The 23,947-nt window shown below is 40.3% G+C and overlaps 1 protein-coding gene across 6 annotated transcripts in view; it reads right to left on the bottom strand.

The window, feature by feature from the left end:
* Positions 1 to 23,597, bottom strand: part of CNGB3 (cyclic nucleotide gated channel subunit beta 3) — a 138,013-nt gene extending 114,416 nt beyond the window's left edge. For 5 of the 6 annotated variants that reach the window (XM_088799336.1, XM_088799337.1, XM_088799334.1 and 2 more), the window contains exons 1-4: positions 23,430 to 23,597; positions 22,572 to 22,722; positions 19,227 to 19,308; positions 8,716 to 8,842 (exon numbers count right to left, since the gene is read on the bottom strand). In XM_088799336.1, coding sequence (XP_088655462.1) covers positions 8,716 to 8,842; positions 19,227 to 19,308; positions 22,572 to 22,682 — 320 coding nt within the window. In that variant the 5' untranslated portion in view covers positions 22,683 to 22,722; positions 23,430 to 23,597. Of the gene's footprint in view, positions 1 to 8,715; positions 8,843 to 19,226; positions 19,309 to 22,571; positions 22,889 to 23,429 lie in introns of those variants that run through there. The other variant, XM_074319044.2, reaches the window with a different exon arrangement.
* Between the last annotated feature and the right edge of the window lie 350 nt (positions 23,598 to 23,947).

The raw sequence follows: 23,947 nt of genomic DNA, 5'->3' as shown, positions 1-23,947 counted from the left end.
TAAGCGCCAGGCCCTGTGCTAAACATCTGAGAGAGAGCTGTGACTCCCCCTGGCAGCTGCCTCACTGGAGCCCACAAGTGAAGTCCCCACACCTTTGCTGGCTGACTTGCTGAGACACCCCGTCCCTTCCTTGCTCAAAGGCTGGGAGAGAGGATGGGGTGTCTGAGAAACCCCCATTCCCCGCCATTCCCCACCAAGGCCCTATAGGCTGCTCATCACACTGCTGTCTTCAGCTTCACCACGGAGCCTTTTTGCTGCTCCTTGAAAATCTACATTCTGCAAATCAACGTCTGTCTCTCACTAGGTGGAAATCTTCTTTCCCAAATGATTCAGCTCGCCTGCTACCTGGTAGCCCCTCTCCCCATCTGTCCTCCTGCGTCTCATCCTGTCCTTTTTCCTACTGATAGCAGTCCTGGGGGGACCAATCGCTCTCTTCTCCCCAAGGGAAGAAAGACTTTAAGAAACATGAGGAGCCATCCATTTATCCTCTCACAATGGGGAGCTTCCCTGTTACCTATTTTAACCAGTTCTTCCTGCCTCCATCAATCAATTAACTTTCAAATAGAATCAATAAAACCTCTCTTTTAGGCTCTTGCTATTGATGCATATCTGGCCTACAAGGAGTGCGTTAAAGAGACTGGCTACAAATAAAAAAATGCTATGATAAACCCATACACTATAAACCCCAACCCTAAATATAACAAAAATAGCGTGATGGCCATCCAATCACAGTTGATGGCCATTTACTACCTGAGCCAGCACCTTTCTACATGAGGCCAAGAGCCTGGAAACTGCACTCCTGGTTCTGTCCCCACAGTGTTCCTTTCTAAGTGCTTTCTAATTTCACTCATGATTTATTTTTTGACCCAAGGGTCACTTAAAAGTGTGTTTTAAATTTTACTATGTGTTTTTTCCCCCAAACTTTTAGTTTTTTAGAAAACTAACTTCTAGTGCTATTGCATAGTGGTTAGAAAATACATTCAATACGATAGAGAAGGTTAAAAATGTGTTGAGACTCACTTTATATCCCAGGGAAATGATTCGCCAGCCTGACTGCATCAGGATCACCTGGGGATGCCTAAGACATGCTAGTGCTTGCAACCCACTCCACACCCGTGACATCACCATCACTGTGGTGGGAATGCAAACATTTGTATTTTTAAAGCACTCCCGAGGAGATCTTACAGTGTACTTTGCAGAGTATATGGTCAATTTTTGCATAAATTCTATGTAAGCCTGAAATAACTGTGTATTCTTCAGTTAACTTGATAGAAGCAATTAAATCTAAATGTCTAGATTTAATGTAATTGTGTTGTTCAAATATACTATATCTTTAGTGACTTTTATAAAGCTTGGTCCATTAATAAATAAAGAGAAGTATTTAAAAATCACCTCTAGGAGCATGAAATTATCGATTTCATTGCGTAATTGATAGAATTGCACTCTCTCTCATCTATCATCTTAAGTATTAAAACCATGTAAGTTTAGGATATGGAGGTTAAATACTGTTTTAATTAATTTAGTATTTTTCAAAGCTATTTTAACATGCATGTTTAATTAAGAAGTTCTAAAATTAATCGAACCTTTAATTCTTTTGTATGCCTACCACCCCACTGTAGAGGAAACAATTTAGTTCTATCTCATTTTCTACTCTCAATTTAGTCATTATTGTAACTGTTTTATGGTGTCAATGTTTGTTTCTATTTATCCACATGCTTGCCTTTTTCTCTGCTCATTTCTTGATTCTCTGTGCTGGACTGTCTGTTTGCAATCAGTAGTGTTTTTGCTCCTTTTTGCACTCTCCCGTGTTACTGCAGTGGCTGGAAACCTGGGAACCTTATTTTTAAGAATCCCTCGCCAGGAGGGTTCTGATTTAGAGCACACCGGTGAGAGAAAACTAGATGGAAGCAGATAGGAAGACACAGCTCATTTGTCATCTGGCAGAAGACAGAACACACTTCCTGGAGCCAGCAGCAACTTCTTGAACCTTCTTCAGACTCCACAGTTTACTGCTAGTCTCCAGCTTTGAAGTTAAGGGACAGCTGTGTTTTGGCAGCCACTTTTTGCATTTTCCTAATTTCTGGGTTGTAATCTCCACCCTTGAACTTTAACTCCACCCTTTAACTCCTACCCATTATGACAATTTTTAAACACTGAATTTCTTGTATTTACATTCTCCTTGAAATATTTATAAGAAATTATTTTTTCCTGACTGAATCTTGATTAATCCAATTGTCTCCCCTTCTCAGACCAGTTTTCTCCTCCCTTCAAGTATTCATTAAAATTTTTCTAAGCTCACTTCATTTTTGCTTGACTGAAAATGTCTGTATTTTACCTTCATTTTTGAATAATAATTTTGCCAGGTATAGAATTCTAGGTTGACCGTTACACTCAGAATCATGATAATGCCATTCTACTGTCTACTGGTTTCCATGGTTACCGTTGAGAAGTCAGAAAATAGTTTACTTCTCCTATTTTCAGTACCCGGTGTGTATTCTCTCTGGTACTTTTAAGCTTCACTACAATGTATGTCAGATCAAGTCGTTTTATTTATGCTGATTTGCATTCATTTGGTTACTGAATCTGAGAATTAGTCTTTCATACAATTGCGCTACCTCTTTGAATACTGATTTTCCACCATTCCATTTGCTATCTCCTCTGGGATTCTCATCATATGCCTTTGTACCTTCTCACACTTCCTTCCGTGCTTCATAATCTCTCTCTCTATTTTCCATCTTTTTTTCCTATGGTGGAATTCTAGGTGACTTATTTGGTCTATTATCTATTTTACTCACTTTTGAACTCTGTCTAATCTTCTGTCTAGCTTTCTAATTTTAGAGATTATATTTTCCATTTCTTGACATTCTGCTTAGTTCATTTGCAAAAATGCCTTGCCAATTTTGACAATTTCTTGTTGCTTTGTCTTGTTTTCAAACTTCTCCCTTGTTTCCTTAAATATACTTATTTTTTATTCCGTTTTTGATAATTTAATCATTGGCACATATTAAGGTCTGATTCTGTAGTTTGTTTCTGTTGTCTTGTTCACAATTTCTCTCTTCATCTGTTTAGTAATTTTTGACTGTGAATTCATGTTTATTGGAATTTTATCTATAGGAATACTTTGAGACCTGATTTTAAAATTCTTTTTCCTCCACTGGTGTTGGTTTTGGAAGATGTCTGGGCTCTCCAATTTAATCATTTTACATACATAATTTTAAAGCCTCATTTTTCTTCCAGGATACAAATGTCATAGGAATTCTGATTCCAGATCTATTTAAATATTGGCTCATGGTTAAGAATTCCCTTTCTTCCCTCTCCTTCCTTTCCCTTGCTTTCCCTTTTGTCTCCTCCTCTCCCCCATTTCAATTTCCTCCCCTCTCCTCTCCTCTCTGCTCTTCTTTCCGCCCCCCCACTCCCCACCGCATTTCAAATTTCTTCTTTATTTTCCACTCAGAGCCAGGACAAAGGCAAGTATTATTCCCACTGTTTCTCTCTGAGGGACAATTTGCCTTCCAGTGGGTTTACCCTTTGGAATCCCAGTATTATGGACGAGCCTCTAACCTGTCCTTGTATCCAGTTTAATCCCAGGTTTTGTCTTACTGATGACACATTTAAAATTAGATCTAGTTTGGAATAAATCCTTAGAGAAAACACTAGTTCTTAAAACTTTCTAACAATAGAATTTAGTTTTCACAAGCTCAGACATGCATTCAAATGTAGGTTTTATATTTTATGTAGTATTTTTAATTATATTCTCCTGAATATATTTTCTGTAAACATTTATTCTGCCATATTGCTAGAAATAGAACTTAGCAATTATTATTAAAAATAAATTACCAATCTGTTGTTAAAAGTGTTTGCAACGCCTAATTACAAAAGCGTTGCTTACCATAGAAGGGAATTTTAATTTGGGGCTAAAAGTAATAGTTTATCATTTTTATTATGCATTCCACAAGCTAGGCACATACATAGCTTATTTTCCCTTTTTTACAAGCTTATAAGTTATTGTAGTATAAATTGTATTTCATATTTGTAACCTTGATAGTGGATATTCCTTTTCCATTTCAACTATAAAGTCACATATGGATTTTTAAGCATCTTTACTGAGTGATTCTCGCTTTTTCTAGCTACAAGACAATAAACGTCAGTGTTCATGAGTGCTGATAAGAGTCTGAATTCCATTCTGCTCTCATGGTTCCTGCTGTGAAATGACTGCCTATTTTAAAACCTCCCAGATAGAGACTGATTGCTGTGATGAAGCACGAAGACTATTCATGGAAATAACCTTCCCTCTCAGCGTTACAGGTAGCAGTGGAGATGAAGAGTCAACACTCTTCTGTACAAGTCAGTCTTGCGGGGTGTCCTGGTCACGGACAGCGAATGTCTCACTCACTTGCTTTTTCATCATTTAATCACTTAACCCATCAGCCACTCACCTTTGTCTCCTCTTCCAGACATAGCTGTTTGACGTTTCCAGGAAAAACACATCTTCTTTTGCTTGCTATTCATTAGTGTCCATCAAAATATACATTTTTATATATTAAAAAATAAGAATGTGCTGAGACGAAATGCCAGAAACAGGCTGTTTTTCTTGGTAATAGACAAATGGCATCAATGGGACTTCCCAGGGGTGAAACTCCATGTTTTTCAGAAACGAAATGATTCATCTGACAAGACAACAAATTTATTGCTTTTTGGGGGGAAGATTTGCCAAGAATTTCTTTCTTCTGGATAGACAATTTTAAAATGTGAAAGGATATCAAAAGAAAGAATAAAGAAAGCAAGCTAGTTTAACGCAAATGGATTCATCAGAAATGTAGACATGTAATACTTGGGTATCCTGAAAAAAATCTCCTCCTGAGCTGACATGTATTTGAGATAAGTATTATTACTGTGGCTGGGAAATTAGTCTTAGGCTCCATTTAGAATCTTATTGAGGGCTGAATGAAAAAAAAAATCACAGGTGTGATTTTTGTTTTATGAAAGTCACATCTTTATAATAATAATGTAAACTTGACTCGCTTTTTTCTTTTTGTTTTTATAAATATAATAGCTAAGCAGACATAATAAGTGTATTTGGCTTAAACACATACCCACACTCTTTTATCCTGACAAAATGGTGTTTGAGACAAGGGCACAAGGGAATGAATCTTTACAAACAGGACTCTGACCTTTGTGAACAGTTAACAGCAGACGTTCTGTCCTGTGGCAGGATGAAGACGAAGAACCTGGTGATGTACGCCTAAGAGCACAGAGGTTCTAAGTGAAAGACTTCAGGGCGATATGATAGCTTAGTCAGTTCAGGCTTCTATAATGCGGCACTATGGACGGTTGGCATATAAATAACAGATACTTGTTTCTCACAGTTCTGGAGGCTGAAGTCCAAGATCAACGTGCCAGCACGGCTGGGTTCTGGGGCGATCCTGCTCCTGGGGTGCAGGATTCTTATTGTATCTTCAGAGTGGAAAGAGGGCAAGGGAGCTCTCTGGGCCCCTTTCATAAGAGCACCCATTCATGAAGGGGCCACCCGCATGGAATCATCACCTCCTAATACCCTCACACTGCGGGTTAGGGCTTCAACATACGAATTTTGAGAGAACACAAGCATTCAGTCCACTGCAGGCAACATGGGAGGACAATGTGAAATGGTAAGAAGAGACTGTACTTTAGCATCTGAAAAGTCAGGGCTTGGAGTTTCAATTCTCTTATGTGAGTAATGGAGATGGTGTGACGGTTAATTTTATATGTCAGCTTGACTGGGCTGCAGGATGTCCGGGTAAAGGAACCATTATTCTGGGCGTGTCTGTGAGGGTGCTTCTGGATGAGATGGGCATTGACTAAAGCACACTGCCCTCTCTGAGGTGGGTGGCCTCATCTAATCAGCTGAAGGCCTGGGCAGAACAGAACGGCTGTCCCTCACACGAGTAGTAGGTGACTCCATCTGCCTGACTGAGCTGGGACATGGTCTCTTCCTGCCTTCTGACTTGAACTGAAATACTGGCACTTCTTGGCTTTCAAACCTGCGAGTTTTAGAACTGGAACTAAGCCATCACTTCTCCCAGTTCCCAGGCCTTCACACTCAGCCTGAATTACACCATTGGCTCTCCTGGGTTTCCAGCTCCCTGACTGGAGATGTTGGGAGTTCTCAGCCTCCCTAATCACGTGAGCCAGTCCTTTATAATAAAACTCACTCTATCTATCTATCTATCTATCTATCTATCTATCTAATCAATCAATCAATCAATCAATCATCCATCCATACATCCATCCACCCATCCATCTTGTTGGTTTTCTGGTATCCACCTCTGCCCATCTCTGAGTGTGATAGAAACTAACGGTGTAATCAATAATATTACACTGTACTTCACACAGAGAGAGAGTAAAACCCACAACACACATTCTCCCCAATATTTACTGATCAGCCTGATCACATAATCCTTATTCAGCCCAAGGCTTAGGCTAGAGGACAAGGCAAATGCATTTAGAATGAGAAACCTACTTTAAAATTTTATTGATGAATAATCTAACTTTTTCAAAATTTAAAAAATTGAGGTGAGAATCAGTCACTCACATAGCATCTATATTTACTGCCAGCAATCAATCAGATCCTTGATGTTTTTCTGGAAAAAAGAGCATTTTAAAATCCGACCTTGCCCAAGGTTGAAGGTGTTGACTTTTAATAATTGCAAATACCAAATGATCTTAACTCACTGAAAGCATTATGAAATAATACTTTTAACAGGAAGTTATTTTATCATTGGTATTTTCTAATGATGTATTAATAAAAGGCTGCCCTCTAGGATTCTAGATGTGATACCACTGATGTCCAGGAAATCAACAGGACGGCTTTGGTAACTTCTACATAGTACTGGAACATGAGGATTCCAATGTCATATTAGTCACAAGTGACACTGGAACTCCCAGTGACCCTTTTAAGTTGCTCCTTCAATGTAGCTGTTTTTTACTCAGTCCTGAGGAAAAGTATGACCAGCCATCTAATAAGAAAGTGAGAGCTTTAGATTGTCTTGGATCTACTCAGATTGTCAATAATTCTCAAACCACTTTGCTGTCACATTGCAGAAAAGAATAATCAATTATTCCAGAGAATAATCAATCCACAAGTACAGCAGACTGAAACAGGACTGTGTGACTGGAGCAGGAAGATGGGGAGGTAGGAGAGAAATTGTGTGTTGGGAGAGGACAAGTAAAAACAGGTGGGACAGAGAAGGTGGGGCAGGCCTTCCAGGCCACAGCAGGGAGTTCTGTGTTTGGAGATACGCTGATCGACCCACTTTCTGGGTAATTGAAAGGCTTCCATTTGCACCTTTCAGTAGCGTGAAAGTACCATCCTGGGGATGGATATGGGTTAAGAAGACTGCATATCTAAAAATGTTACTTTTTTAGGTCTTTGAAAATTTACCTATCAACAGTGGTTATTACAAAAAATTAAATATACTACAATAAATGCTAAGAAGAGAGATTGGCTTAGAAGTTTAGCTACTGATTCAAGGTGAACTGTGTGTACTGGTGGGAGGGAGGAAGAGGCGCGCTCTGGAATTTGGATCCTTTGCAGCCTGGTACTGGCTGCGGGGCCCTGTTACTACAGGCACAGGACTGACCTCTTCGTGCCTTGGCTGCTTACCTGTGGAGTGAAAACAATAACGACCCACCAATCAGACTGCAAACCATTTGTAAACACCAACAGTGATAAAAATAATAGAAATAATTACTTACCCCAGTTGTAAGATTCTTCATCTTCTCTCTGCCAAGTTTAAATTTTGTTAAACAGCATCTTTTTGTGTGTGTGGTAGAGTTTGTGTTTATTTTCACATGCAGCCAAATCTGTGCTTACTGAAAATACACTCTTTCTGACGCCCGTTGTTCAATCTGCAGGACACAGGTCCTTGACTTGCCTGGTAACTAACGCCTATTGGCAGCACACATTTTAACACAGTGGAGGAAGTGTGGAGAGCAAAGGGGGTGGGGGCGAGGGAGGAGGTACTTTTAACTTCTTTTTAAATGGCAACTCTTGTTGCTTGTTAAATATGAAGAGTGCACTTTTACTGTTTCATAAACCCATTGCAATTATATTAACTATAGTTAAGCCATTCCAATTGCAACAGCAGGCACATAATAACATGCCAACAAGTGGCAATGTGAATGGCTCCTAGTTGCGTTTTATTGTGGATTCAATGCTTCACACTGAAATCACCATCTCTTTTGTGATATTTCCAATAAGTTTGTGGGAAGTATTTATAAAACTGTATTCATTCAGTGGCATAAAGATTACCCGTTTCTCTAATTATACTTGGTTATCATGCCAGGTTTTCTTTAGCAGATAAAAGGAAGTAATAATCTACCTTCTGGAACAATAAAATATTTACAGAATTGAAATAGCTATTTCTTTGTGAATTTGGACAAGAATCATACATCCTCTTCAATTCCTTCTTCTCAGAATTCCTACCTAGTAAATATGCAGGCTGTTTCTCTTGGTGAGATTTGACCCACAGTCAAATGGCTGCCTAGATCCTGGTTAGCAGCCAGGAGTGGCTGGTCAGGGACAGTGAGCTGGACAGAACGCTTTCAGTCCTGGCCAGTTCCCTCATATTATGTGACCACTGTAGCTCCCCTGCCCTTAGCTCAGCTAAGTGGGGGAATGAGGGAATTTTCCAGTGCAGTCTCTAACACGTACGAAGCGCTTTATCGAATTCTCACCTTATTAGAGCCTCTTTCTCAGTCTCCTTTTCCCTCTGCTCTGGCTTTGTTCTGATTAGCTCTGCTGGACTCTGAGGATCAGGGTTTGTGGTCAGGTCTCTGAGGGAATTCTTCTTGGAGAATTTACCTATGGAAAGGAAACAACATATTTGCCACTTTGGACACAGCTGTATTCAACAACGTAAGCTACAGAGATACTGCTGGTTTTCCCAGAATAGGCTTTTTGGGTACCCCTCCCCCAGGATTCCTGATAAACAAAGAGGGACCTTAGCAGGAGAAGTTAACCTGCAGACACCTTCAGGCTGATGAAAAATATACTTAAAGTCGGTGTGTTATGTAACAAAAAGTTCATATAATGTATTTCTTTTTGAAATTAACAGAGCGGAGGAATCATAATTCAAAAGACACTTGCGGTTCTGTTAAAGTAGTCATAATTTATGGCTGAAATAGACACATCATAAAATTCAGAAAAATCAAATAGGCAGAAATGATGTCATTGACATTATTTTAGAATTTTGGATTCTATTTTTTAATGCAATCAAATATCTACTTTGATCATTTTTAGCTATGACATTTTTTCTGAAGAAGCAACACAAACTAATACCTATGTACTGGCTTCATTTTCAGTTAAATAATTAAAATGTCCCTTTAAGTCCACAAATGTAATTTCCAATTAATGTAATTTAAATTGTACTTTACCCAGAGAATAATCAACTCACTGGTAAATATTTGGATTATAGAGAAGATTTTAATGAAAGTAAATTACTTGGTATAAAAAGAAAATATAGAAGAAGCAAAGAAATACAATGAACATTACCCACAGTTTCTAATTTATTTTTAATTGGATATTTTGTGCTTAGAAAATTGAAATGAAGGCCCAATCATAGCTCTTATTTTACTGTGCTACATTATAGTCTTAAATAGTTAAGCCAACTCAGTATTGAAAATCTGGATTTGCAAAAATGATAGATGGGGCAGCGATCATTTTTTAAATGAAAGTTTCCAGCGTGCAAGTCCTGAAATATGAAAAATTCTACAATCCATCTAAAATCCTTTAAGTGTACTAAACTTTTCAGGAGCCAATTTTGGAATTAAAGGGAATCATAAAATTGAGTCCCTAGTTACAGTTTTAAAAGTTAATGAATAAGAAAGCTAAACTCCCAGATTTTCCAAGGCAGTTTTCTTCATTATGCATCTCCTAGCTACCTTTATTTAGAAATACAGTAATTTTGGATAGAAGATAGAAATACAGTAATAAGTATGCTTCTGTGGTGTTTCTGGAAAAGCTCCCTATATATCCACATTTTCCTGGGATGCAAAGGAGCCCTCAGGTCCTTGGAATCTGCCCTCAGGTCCTTGACGCCTATGTCTAAGGACTATATTCCAGGTGAAATGCTGCCATTTGCATGAAATCCTACTGGAAGTTGCAGGATAGGTTCTTTTTGTACAAGCACAGGTGGTTTGCTAGTGAGTTTACCTGTACTGAACAGATTTCAGAATGAAAATCAACAGTTTGAATTTGTCATTCTGTACCAAGAAGGTCTTGGTAGAAATAAGACAATAGGATCTATGTCCCTATGTGTTTTTGGGTTAAGCCATATTTTCCCGTTTCTCTTTATCCAACCAAAAAAAAAATCCAACCATTTTCCAGATCGTGACGTTATTCCATGTATTGCTGCCTAGAAAGCAACAGCCAAATCTTTTCCTTGAATCCACAGACATTGGAGCAATTAAAGTAAGATATCTTAAAACAGAGTTCGTCACCTCTGGCCATGGATGTCCAGTGCATTCATGGATTGCAACTCTTGAGACTGCATGTTGGATGTGCATTTATTTTCTAGTGTTGATTTGAGCTACTGAAAGGAATCTGGACCAAACGAGGGTTATGAACTACTGGCTTTACGTATTTTTCTAGGACTACCTGCCACCCAAAAGAAAATTCGGATTGAAAGAGAATATGAAATATGAGTAAAAGATCAGAAAAAAGAACTTCTGAATATAAAACAAGCAGAAAGTATAAGCCAGTATTTCTTACGAGCGTTTTTGACTCTTTCTTATAGAAGCACACAAATATAAGCTGCTCCCATAGCTCACTCAAGCTACAGCATATGTATTACATTTGCAGTCTCACTATTCTGCTGGTACCCGTTACATGGCCGGCTGCTCTGCAATCGCTCTTTTCTCCCATTCTAATAAGGAGTATTTATCATCAGAGCATTTGGATTAAACGAACGCTAAGTAGATCCTCGCACCTTACCAGGTCTTCTCTACACATCACCAAGACCTCCTAAAACGACGCTGCCTCTATTATAACAAGTCTAGGATATTTAGAAATTCATTACAGCCTAATATGCTTTGTGGCTAAGCATTTTGATTACAAAGTAAATCCTCAATCATAGCTTGTTGATGAAGACGAGAAATCAGTTATTGCCCATTCTTGGACTCGAAGCAGAACGACTTAAAAATACCCATAAGGACTTAAAACAAAAGGCGCCCGTCCGCTATAGGCAGTGTGGGTGTGCTTTTATCCACGCAGCAAGCTTCTTGTTTGTGGGAACAGATGGTCGCATTGTCTGCAGCATCCCCATCATGAAAGAGCAATCTGAAACCCACGGCAAATCTTGCTCTGGCATCTGGATGAAGCTCTGTCAACTGCACACGGCGCTTCTTCCCAACTTCACACATGGACAGCAGGAGTCCCTCTTTTGTAGCTGCCCAAAGAAAGTCCAAGCCCTTCTGCCAACTGTGCTCTCTGCCTGTTGTGTAGCAGCTGCCAGATCTCATCAGTCCACTCGGTCAAATTCTGCCCTGACTGTGTGACCACGGCAGAGAGTGAAATCTGGAGTCCCAGTGCTCGGAAATGGCTGCTTTTATTGACTGTGCAGGAACGAGCCCTGAGTTTGCCCTCCGCACACCTGGCTGATGGTCTTTGGCCTGGCGGCATCTCGCTCTGGCCTAATTCACTTCCAAGCGGCTTGGCCCCTTGTAGCAGCACATCGTGGAGACCCTGGCAGGTGTGGAATGTCTGCTTCCCTCTTCTCATGAGGAAATAAGTCATGTGGAAATCCATTAGCTTTACACGTGTTATCAGTGGCACTCAGTAACTGCTGGAAAAGGAGGGATTCAAAGAAAGAACCTAATTTGGGGATAAGGTTGTGAATGAGACAGGCATTGGTTCAACTTTTTGGGGGATGGATTTAAAAAGAAGATTTGTACACGCTTCATTGGCTGGAATGTTTGACACTATCATTTGTTTGACTGCCTAATTCTTAAAACACCAAATGCATTGTGGGCTTGGTCTCAAAACCAAATCTTCTTTTGTTAGATCCCAACAATACCTGAGTAACTAGCTGTCGGATAAATTAATAGATACTAAGTCTGAGTACTCTGATTAGGTGCATAAATGATACTACTATTTTCATCTTAATGAATGAACCTTTGGGGTTAAAATAATGAATAATACAGTTTTAAGAAGTGTATGGTTAATGATGATTTTCTGGCACCCAAGGCTGTATTTTTGACTCAGCTTGTGGTTAATTTTGTAGTTACTAGAATATATAATGTTTTTTGAATAATTTTAACACTTTGATCACACTTGAAATTTTATTATATCTTTGTAGACTGTCAAATGACATGCAGAAAGCTGAGAAACATTACAGCAGTGCATAGATAATAGAAACCAAAAGAGTGCCCTAAAACGTCACAGAACAGAAAAATGGAATACTTCATATTAAGAAGTGCTCATGCAATCCATAAAAATCCAGAGGAGAAGGAATCAGAGTGGGTGAGAGTTCCAAAAACCATCCTTGTGAGGAATGGTTAAGGAACTCAGGTTCATTAGCTGAAGTATCGAAGACTAACTAGTGACCCAGGAGTTCTTTCAAATTCTTTGAAGGCTGTTACATGGATTGACTTCACATGTCCCAGAAGGCAGAGGAAGGATCCTTCAGTGGGGTTAACAAATGAGCAAACCAAGCCCCAAACATTCTAACAACACATCTTGTCTAACAGCCAAGCACATGTGTTGTGAGGCAGCGGCGGCCCCTGCTGCAGCCTCGTGCAGGGAGGTAGGATGGGGTCCGCGGGGGGTCAGAGGCTGGAGGCCCCCGTCAGCCTTAACGGGCTATGGAGTCCTGAAGGGATTTGTTACTTCAAGGTGCATCAGCATAGGAAGGACATGATAAACACCGAACAAGAACACAGCCCTGGCGCTGTGTGAGGGTGGAGGATGCGGTCTCTCGGGACGCCATGCTTGGTTTCAGGGACTCTCATTATTGGGATGAACCTAGAAACACATTTTAGGGGCAGGGACCAAGGGATGTGGGGAGTTACCAGGTACTGAAGAGAGAGCTCAAAATCTGACATCACTAATTCTCTGGGCGACTCTGGATAAGTTGCTTTTAATAACAGTTTCCTCATCCATAAAATGAGAAATACTGTTGTCAGGGGATCTGTGAGGATTAGATAAAGACTCCATTCAAGAAAAATGTAATATGAACACAAAATGTTCTGCCAGCCAGACTGGGGTAAATTGTCTTTTTACAAAAAGCTATGTTGACGCTTTCAGGTCTGCAGATGTGTGGGGCATGTGGAGCTTCTATTTACTCAAGAGGGTTCCAGGGATCAGGAACGCAAAGCAAAGTGCAGTTTCCCACAAATCAGCTACATTCTTTAGCAGAAAGAAACCTACAAGCATAAAGTTTGATTTAATTGAATTATGCAAATATATTTAAATTATGCAAACTATAAAAACGACGGCATTTTATCCAAAAGATGAAAAAAAAAAAAAAAAAAACCCACCTTATCCACATGGGTTAGATTCTCTTAAGTTTAAAGACAGGTGGAAACAGGAATTTTGTCAGTCGGAGCCTGGTCTTCTACTTGATGTTTAAAACAGACTATGATTTCTATGCCTGCCTTTAGCCGATACAGCTCTCCCCACCTCTCCGTCTCCAGCCAGGCAGCTCCCCACGGTGTCACGTGCAGGAACAGGTACCGTGCACACAGCTGGGCACCCGGCCCCAGGAGGGTGGCCTGTCCACAGCTGGCTGGCCATCCGCATGGTGGTACACAGAGCCCTGACCCGGGGGAGCAACGGCTGTTATCTAGGCCAGTCAGACTGTTCTCTCTGGAGTTTGGACTGGGAAATGAGGTGACGGGAGTGAGAGCAGTCCAGAGTGGGTGTGCGGAGAGAACACGGCAGCCATGTTTCTGAGAAATGAAGCCGTGTTGACTGGGGGAGGGGCAGAGAAAGTCATCAGGTCTTAGGGCTGCCTCCGTCCCTGAACGGCTTTTTTTCAGTGCAAATCATCCATGGTTTTCTTATGATGAGCCCTTGCCAATGATGGGGCCCTGATTATGTCTCTGTCCCTTGCCAAACCAGCATGGTGACAGATTTTCGTCATTTCAAACTATAAAGCACACATTTATATTTTGTGTGGACTAAGTATTCAGAAATTTCACACGCCAAATTCATTCATTTCTCATTTCCTTTGTTCACCATCACATCAGGCAACATTTTGAAAGAATATTTCTTACTTAAGTTGTATAACTGTAATTGTGTACTTCTTTCGGAAGAAGCAGAGAAATACGCTTGAGTAGTTTTATTAGAAAGTTTCATTCATTTTGTTGTTGTTGTTTCTATATTCCTAGCTTGTCCTGCGCTGACGACCAGGGCTGACAGTTACAGGGCATGGACCTCACTATAAAATTAGCCAGGCCTGTCTATCCCTCACATGCCAATCACACCAGTGGATCTTACATAGGGAAGCCCTTTCTGATTCTTATAATTTAATTTCAGCAGACAGTCTGGCTATTTTTCCACCCATACAAGACAAATTAAATGGTGTAAGTCAATCATTACTGCCAAGGACCAAAGAGTAGTTTCCTGTTTAAACAAGCTAGGATTTTTCTTCTTTTCTTCTGCCTTTATTTTAAAGATTAATAAAATTTATTTTTTAGAGCAATTTTAGCTCTCGAACACAGTTTTTAGCTTTCTGGGTTTCTGTCCAAACTGCGAGTTGGCTGAGACAGGCTAGCCCAGTTTGGACAGCAGGTGGGAGCTGGCGAGGCTGGAGGCCTCTGCAGACCTGCAGCTGTGCCCGACCTGGAAGCGGAGGTCTTGACTGTGGGGAACTGTTGGCCCCAGAGGCCCAGGGAGGATATGGCACTTGCAGACTGACTGCAACACCAAGTCTAGGAGGGAGGCCATAAGTGAAGAGGAAGGGAAGAGCAGGAGGGTAAATATTGCCAGACTCAGGTCACATCTCGGGCTGTCAATGTTCACAGCTAGGAACAACGCTGAGTACCTACCATGGGGTTGGTTAGACGTCACAAAATGGTTGTATGGGCTACACTGGACAATAACTCGGGTTTTCTTTCAGTGATTCAATAAAGGGCACCATTTAAACACTGTAAAAGTCAACATTTAACATTGGGAGATTTCAAATGAAGCTTTGCGTCTGCAGGCGCTCTAGACCGAGCATGGGACAGAGGGCAGCACGTGACCGAGCCCACGTGGCCGCGACGGGCTGGAGCTGAGGGGTCTCTTCACACGGGGCACGCATGGTCCTCACTTGTGTTTTCGGACTTCTGTCAGCATAGGAATGTACCAACCTCAATGCGAAATGCTTCGCACATAGTCACTGATGTAATCTGTACCCACAACCTAGGGATGACAGTACTATCCTGTTTCATACATGAGCGAACTGACACTCAGAGATGGTGAATGTCTTGGCTAAGGGCACACAAAGCTGGTAAGTAGCAGAGTTATAATTGGAAGTCAGGGGTGTGAGATTCTAAACCCAGTGCTCTTTCTGGTATAAAATACTGCCTTTACTATGAATGTACATGACTGTTTGGAGTAGAACTCAATTTCGTTTTTTTATTGTTACTTCTTAAAGTAAAGAGTATTTTAAAGCCATATGCATTAGCTTTCTGTTGTTGCAGCAAATGACCACACACGTAATGGCTTAAAGCACCACCGCGCATTCTCTCATAGGTCAGTGAGGCAGGTGTGAGGGTCGCAGGCCTCCGGCAAGAGCCTTGTCTCTCCACCTACCTTCCTTGCTTCACGGCCCCGTCCTCATCAGGGGGCATCAGTCTAACCTCTGCTCCTTCTTCTGCCTTGACCCTCTGGCCTTCTTCTTATAAGGACCCTTTGATTACACTGACACCCCCTGGAAAATCCGGAATAACCTTCCCATCTCAAAATCAGCAATCCTTTCCCCATGTAACAAAGTCACAGGACTGGGGGATCAGGCCGTGCATCCCTCTGAGGGGCTGTTATTCAGCCGACCACCATACTAGCTGTGGGCACCCAATTTTGATCCATTGCTACATAAATAGTGTCACCTTACAGCATCATAAACTATTAGGTAAGTCAATTACATATCCTCTACTGGTACCAAAACGCTTGTTTAACAAAGCATTTAATATAAGTGAAGTGGAAGCCTAAGGAAGATGCTCATAATCAAAAGAGGACTTTAGAAAGTTATCTTTATTTGAATCCAAAATGTACTGCGTTCTTCATTTCCATGGCAAATATAAATTAAACCATGCTCTGAAGAAGATAAGAGTTCTATAATCAGAAATGACATCTGCAGATACTGTGACATTGTCCCAGCATGTTTTGAAGTGAAGAACATAAAAATACCAAGCACATATAAGAGGCTATCTTTAAACACTAATAATTTTGCTTTTTGAAAACAAAATGTCTTAAATATAATTGCTCTTCCTATTAGTCTTTGAAGACATGCTAAGTCTGCAGATTTAAATGAAACTCTTTTCTTCTTTCCCACTCAAATAGCAACTCTGTTAAATGAAGCTTCCACAAAGGAGTTTTTATTATCAGCTATGAAAATCTAAGCTTACAAATACACTGTGAAAAAAGCATAACAAGGGTAAGAATAAAGTTATCATCCCAAAGATGTGATTCTTGGTTTCATGCCATTAACATTGCAGTTTTACGTGAGAAGAATTGTGAAACCATCACTATTATAACAAAACAGAATTGTAGTTGGAATTAGCTTGATAATTCTGTGGGTTTTGTTTGTTTGTTTGTTTTTGGCTTTCCTTGGCTTGTGTGGATCTGATGTCTACTGTTGACTGGTTCTTTTCCTCAGAATCTCTCTTTCTTAACTGTATTACATTGCATGCAATGAAAATTCTTACACAATCTACCGAAGAACCTTCCTCTTCTTTTGAAAAAAAAAAGGAAGGTTAAATAATGTTTTTCAACTATTGCTAAAAATGTCAAAATAGTACATTTCTGATTATATCCTCTTGGTGTATGAATCTTTCTACTTGTGGAAGTTTTCTGTAAGTGAATTTCTGTCAGAAATGGAGCCTGATGGTTATTGAATGTCTTCCTCTTCCAGTGAAACATCACACTAAATATTCCAAATCAGATAATATACCAATTGAACAGCAAGTTTTAGTCAGTAGTAGGAGGTAATATTCAACTGCTTTCATGTAGACAAACTTATTGCAGAGTATGTACTTTTTCTTCTTTCTCAGGTAAGTAAATGCTGACTATTTGGAAGATACTGTTCAGCTATCTGGGCTGAGCTGAGAATGCAGAAGACAGACAGCGGTGAAAACAGCTGATCTGTATGAGAACAAGTAAGTGTTCTCTACATTCCAATCTGAATAATCAAAACCTAAAGCTGTTCTTCCAAATAAGTGAATAAATAAAATCAAGAAAGCTAAAGTTTTCTCCCCCTTTTTAAAAAGAACTTATGTTGTTGAAAGTGGGTAAAGAGATCATAAAAATATACATATACATTAATTTAGGAAAAATAACCTATCTTTATGATATTATCCTCCCAACTGGGAACATATTATTTTCCTCCAGTTATTCAAGTTTGTTCTGTGCCAGGTCCTACACAGTCAGGTGAAGGCGGGAGGGAGGCCGTGAGGGCTCCTGAGCAGAGATGTGAGACCAAAGTGGTGCTTAATGGAAAGTAACGTGCGAACAGTGTTTGGGCGGGATGAAAGGGGAGAGATTGGGCGGCAGAGTCCTCACCAGAGGGGGCTACTTAGATGGAGCCTGGGAGGCACCGAGTCATGAGTTACCCACAAGGGCAGCAGTGGCAGAAGTGCAGAGGGCTGAGGGGGCTTGACGGCCGCTACGAAAGGAGACCTGGTGACTCATTTCCTTTACAGGATAACCTAAATAGAGGAATGACACATGAATGAGGTTTCATGCTTAGGATACTGGAGAAATGATAGGACCAGGAACAGAAATAAATCAGGAGAGGGAGCTCAGCTGAAGGGGAAGACAAAGAGTCAGATTTTAGAGACGCTTTCTTTGGGATGGCAGTGGAACATACAGGTATGTATGTCAGTGGTTACTTGGAAAATACGAGACAGGGTCTTTAAAAAGGAATTGGCCTGCTATGGATTTGGAATCACCAACGTAGAAACGAGTGTGGTAGCCTTGGGACTAGATGTGATTTCTAATGGAGAGCATTGAAAGGGAGAAGAGCATTGAAAGGGAGAAGAGCAGAGGTATGAGCACAGAACCTTTACACATGCATAATCCACCTCTATTTTATTGTCTTTATAACCCTTATCTGAAATTATACGGTTCGTTATGTGCTCATGTTAACAGACTTGGCCCATAATGCTCACCTTTATATCTACAGCCCATAGACCAGTGCCTGGCACATGGTAGGTGATAAAAAAGAATCTACTGAGGGGAAAGGGGGTAAAGGATGGAAAACAGTATGGAGGTTCCTTAAAAAATCATGAATAGAACTACCATATGATCCAGCAATTCCTCTTCTGGGTATTTACTCAAAAAATATGAAAACACTAATTTGTAAAGATATATGCACTCCTATGTTACTGCAGAATTATTTACAACAGCCAAGTCATAGAAACAATCTAAGTGTCCACTGATGGATGGCTGGATAAAGAAGAGGTGGTATATATATACAATGGAATATTACTCAGCCATGAAAAGATGAAATAGTGCCATTTGCAACAACATGGATGGATCTTGAGATTATCATGCTTAGTGAAATAAGTCAGAAAGGACAAAAAACTGTATGATTTCATTCACTCGTGGAATATAAAATAAAAAGTAACAAATTAACTAACAAAACAAACAAAAACAAACTCATAGATAAGAGGATGGTGGTTACCAGAGAGGGATGGGGTAGGGGTGGGTGAACTGGGGAAGGGGGTCAAATATATGGTGATGGAAGGAAACTAGACTTTGGGTGGTGAGAACGCAGTGAATCACACAGAAAGTGAATTATCATGTTGTACACCTGAAATTAATATAATGTTATTAACCAGTGTTACCTCCATAAATTTAATTTTAAAAAGCATCTATTGAATAAGTGACTGAATGGAGAAATGATGTTTTTGTAAATATTCAGACCTTCAAATAGTCTCAAGTGTGACCCTGTATAACTTATCTAGTCAAGGACAAGTGTTTCATCAGACAACACATTTCAGAGAAATATGCATTTAAGTTTTTTTCTACAGATTTGGGTTCTGACCTTGTATTTTGGTGAGCGACTCTTCCACTGTGACTGGGGTCATCTTGGTTTGGAGACATTTCATTCCACTTTTGTTTTCTCCCTTTGAAAGACAAAATAGAGACTTTACATAATTAATTTACATAAAGATGAAATTGAATGTAAAATGTAACACAGTTTTCATTAAATTATCAAGACAACCATTAAAGCTGGTTATGTGTTTAGGATACACTGCAAATAAAAATGCTCGCACTTAAGGGACACCCTTGGCTCCCCTGAACAGTCACCCGTGCTGGCCTCAGACACTCTGTGTCTGTCAGTGAGGCTGCCACATCGCCCCACACACGTTTCTCCGCCCCACACACGTTTCTCCCAAGTGTGGTCCTCACACACAACCCTCGTGCTGGTCCTGGTCTAGGTCTTTCTGATAGAACTTAAAATGATGCAGAGAAGAGAGAAGCCCTCCTCGCTCTTCCCTCTAGGATTTCATTCGTCTCTCCCTCATCATTTGTCTGAACGTCTAAGCTTTCCTTTGAAATATAGGTATGTCTCCTTGGACGTGGCCAGTGTATGCCTGAGGACGTTCCTATGGGGACACAGTAAAACAAGATACAAGATTAGGACATAGAAACATTGGCTCCCAAACTTCTCACACTGTAGTAGGGGAACCAACACACAAAAACGTAACTGCAACAAAATGTTACAGGTGATGAGACAAGGTTTGTGGAGGACAGAGATGGGGCATAAAGGTGGAGTGGTCAATTTTACTAGAGTAGAAGGGAAGGGAAGCATATCATTAAAAAGGAAGTGACTCGATTTTACAAAGCAAGATGAGAGTTCTTGAAAATATTCCAAGGCATAGAAAATATTCCAGGCAAAGGCTGCATGGTTAGTAAAAGCCCCAAGTATGACTGTACATAGGAAAAGAGAGACTACAGTAAAAGTGCTTGGAGGGCAAAGTGTGAGAAGATGAGGCTCGGGAGATAGGCAGGGATGAGGACCCTGAGTGTCACGTAAGTGGTAGAAAGCTAGAGGCCCCTGCATATATTATGCAGTAGTGACAAAGCCTTGTGACTTCAATCAAGTACTTTTCCATCATGTTGTGCTGTTTTTCATAAACATTTCCATCATAGTCTTTATGTGTCTACAAGTGTAGATTCATGTGAATACTTATTCTGGAGTACGAGACAGAGTTTAGATTAGCCTGAGCCTGCAATTCTTGATTTATTGGCTATTGACAAATTTGAATTTGCTATGACATTTGGTTCAAGAATTAACTATTTAGATGATACTTTAAAAAATACAGTGTAAATTGATTTATTCATTCCTAGATATTTTCTCATAGGACTCAAACCATCTAGTTGTATTTCAGAAGTGTGATGTTTAAGTGCCTAAAAGGTTATATTCTGTGGAGGAAAATATGGTTTTAACTTTCATTTTTTAACATTTAGCGTAGGTACTTGAAACTGAAATAAAATACACTATTTTTCCTTTACCCACATGTTACTGGAAAGAACAGAAGCAAATAATTCCCCAAATGCGACTTCTAAGATATACTGTGAGGCCAGTAGACTTCATGATGAATGTCCATAAATTATGGCTGTCAGAACGGACAGGATGTTAGTTCCTCCACCTACATCTAGTTCAAGTACTTCTGCAGGACGACTGCATCTGAAGGAAAGATAGCCTCGAGGAGTGTCTGCTTCCTGCCTTCTCTCCCACCCTGCTCTGTGGGCAGAGTACCTGCTCTTCCTGCCTTCTTTCTAATACCCTTCATCCTGTGGGTAGAGTATTTGGCAAAGTTGATTCAAGGGACATCCCCCCTTTCTGAAGCAGGACAGCCTAGCGGTTTGGCTCTCAGGCGCCGAGTTCAGGTCCAGGTGCCGAGTTCAGGTCCAGGTGCCATAATTTGTTAGTTGTGTCTAAGTAGGAAATTACAGCAGAACCCAGGGTTATGGTGAGGACTCAGTATAACAGTGCTTGGAAAGGGGAAAGCACCTTGCTTGGCACAACGTAGCTGCTATTAGCTGTTATGTTCTCCAAGAGAATATTATGTCAGCTATTTTTATAGCTATAGTGCTCTGCGGGAAATAACCATGACAGGCAAGGCTTAAACATCACTGCAGTGATTTTCCCAAGAGTAACACAGCAAGGCTAGTTGAAGGGAAGTACCAGCTCAACATTTGTGACATTTTATGAGTTTTTAACCTACACATTTTAAAACTTTTATAGTGTGGGATTGTTTGTTTTGACACAAGAATTAGGAAGAAGCCCAGGGCACTCTCATGAAGCCGTGCGAAAATAGACACCACAAATACAGGACGGACAGTTTTCTCGGGCCAACGCGCTCCGTGTTTGCCGCACTCCAGGCTCATTGAAACTGACTCAGCACACGGCGCTGTGCTAGGCGTTCCTCACGTGGACGCTGCTTGGGCCTGACAGCTCCCATCCAATTCTTTTAGACAGGAAAACAATGATCACTCTGAAAACGTTTTGTAGCTCCTTTAGCTAAGTCTAGTGAGTAATTCATTAGAGTAAAAATTGTCCTGTAGAGTTACAAATGAATATTGATCGTATAATTATCACTTTGGGCTTCTGTCATATAAACACAAATTGTTAGTAATAATGGTAATAATAATAATTGCCACTTGGGAAGTCCCTACTGTGTGCTTTATATATACTATCTCTGCTTTGCATAACAAGACCCACAAAGCAGGTTTTATCTTCATTTGATAGATGAGTAGATTTAGGACTGAGGAAAAGCTTTGTCTAGAGCCGGTCCCTCCACTTCAACAGTACTGAAATTCTGAACTGGGTACCTCTGTGTTGTGAAGGGCTGTCCTGAACATTCTAGCGTGGTTAGCAGCACCCAGGCCTTACCCAGTAGATGCCAGTAACATCCCTACCCTTGCGCTGTGATGACCCAAAATACCTGCAGACACTGCCAAATGTCACAAGTGGAGAAGCTGCTCCCTACTGACAACTCCTGGTCTAGAGAAAATACTGTTAAATTGTAGTTTACTAAGACCGGGATATTGGACATTCTTTGCTGCAACTAAATCATTTAGTCAATTTAATATTCAAGAAATATTTTCACTTTGGATGATGGCAGAAGTGAAAACCAACTATGAGAAGTCTTACTTGGCTTTGCCAAATCCTAATAGTCTTGAAAACGTTTATTACTCTGTTTTAGAGCAATAATATGCAGTGTCCATAAAACAATGGGGATAAACCCCAAGAACAAAGAGTACGTGAACCAGATGGTGGTGGGTAAAACTGCAAAGCAATCTTACGCATCAGAGGGTTCGTTAAAATCCATCCCCAGACAAGAAATGCTGAGCATGGGAATGAATGTGAGGCGCATACCTGTGTCCTGGGCCACCGAGACCGACTGCTGTGACCAGGGCCTTGTGTCCTCTCATCGCCCCCTTCTTCAGGTCGCACCTTGTTGAATTTTGTTGTCAGTGATTTCAACATCTTCTCAGACGTGGTTCTGAAAGCTTCTGTTTTTCTGACTCTGTGTTTTGAGATAGAGAAATGTACTTCGTTTTTCTTTTCATTAGTAGACAAGCCAATTAGCTGTTTAATCAGGATTTTGTTCTGGTTAATTCCTAAAGGCAACTCTCTAGCTAGTCAGGGCTTTGGCTTAAGACCAGCAAATTACTTCTGCTTGGGCAATTCGAATTCTGTTTATCAACTCTCGAGTCAAAATGCACCAGAGAATGATTTATAAGTGGAGGATTAAACAAAAGTTTATCATTGATTTGAATTGTTTAAATGTGATCACGTTGCCCACTGGTTTATTTATGTTTTCTTTCTAATTACTCACCCACCTATTCCCATCTATCTAATTTTAATCAAATAACACATGCAAATGATTAACAAATAAGACATGCATAAGGGCTCACAACATGCGGAAGCCGTTCACCCCCCAAAGTCCCATCCCCAGTCCTGTAGCATGAGGTAACCACTCTCTCCTTTTTCTGTTCTGATGGTTATTTTATTATTAGGCATTGGTATTTTATTATTTGATTAGATTAATGGACGTCTTAGAAAATATAATGAAAAATGAGGCACATTGCTTCCTTTCCTAGTAGCTTAAATGCCCACTTCAGAGCGATAATAATGAGTACATTAACATTAAGCAAGAGTGTCTCCGTTTGCTGGGGTGGCCATAACAAGTACACAGACGGCAGCTGAAACAACAGAAATGTATTTGCTCACCGTTCTGGAGGCTGGAGGTCTGAGATCAAGGTGTCAGCAGGATGGGTTTCGTCTGAGGGCCAGGAGGGAAGGAACTGGCCCAGGGCTCTCCCTTGGCTTAGAGATGGCCATCTTCTCCCTGGGTCCTCACACTGTCTTCTCTCTGTTCATGTTTCTGTCCAAATGCGCCCTCCTAATAAGGACACAATTATACAGGGTTAGGTTCCACCTCAGTGACCACATATTAACCTAATTACCTCTTTAAAGACCCTACCTCCAAATATGGTCAGTTTCCCACGTACTGAGGGTTAGGACTTTGAACGACTACAAGTCAGCCCAAAACAGAGACAATAGGTTTGAAGGAAATTCTTTTTCTTAGAAGTTGATTATTTTCTGACAATACTGAAATATCATGAAAGCCATCCATGTGATTCCTAGTTTTATAAACCTGGATAATTCCACTGATTATTAATTTCGTAAATTATAAAAAAATATGTTATCTTACTCCAGCATGGATTTTTTTTCTCTGATTCACCATT

Source organism: Rhinolophus sinicus, chromosome 7, assembly GCF_057876585.1.
Source record: "Rhinolophus sinicus isolate RSI-liver-muscle chromosome 7, RSI-T2T, whole genome shotgun sequence".
Lineage (NCBI taxonomy): Eukaryota > Metazoa > Chordata > Mammalia > Chiroptera > Rhinolophidae > Rhinolophus > Rhinolophus sinicus.
This window is presented reverse-complemented; position numbering and strand designations above follow the sequence as displayed.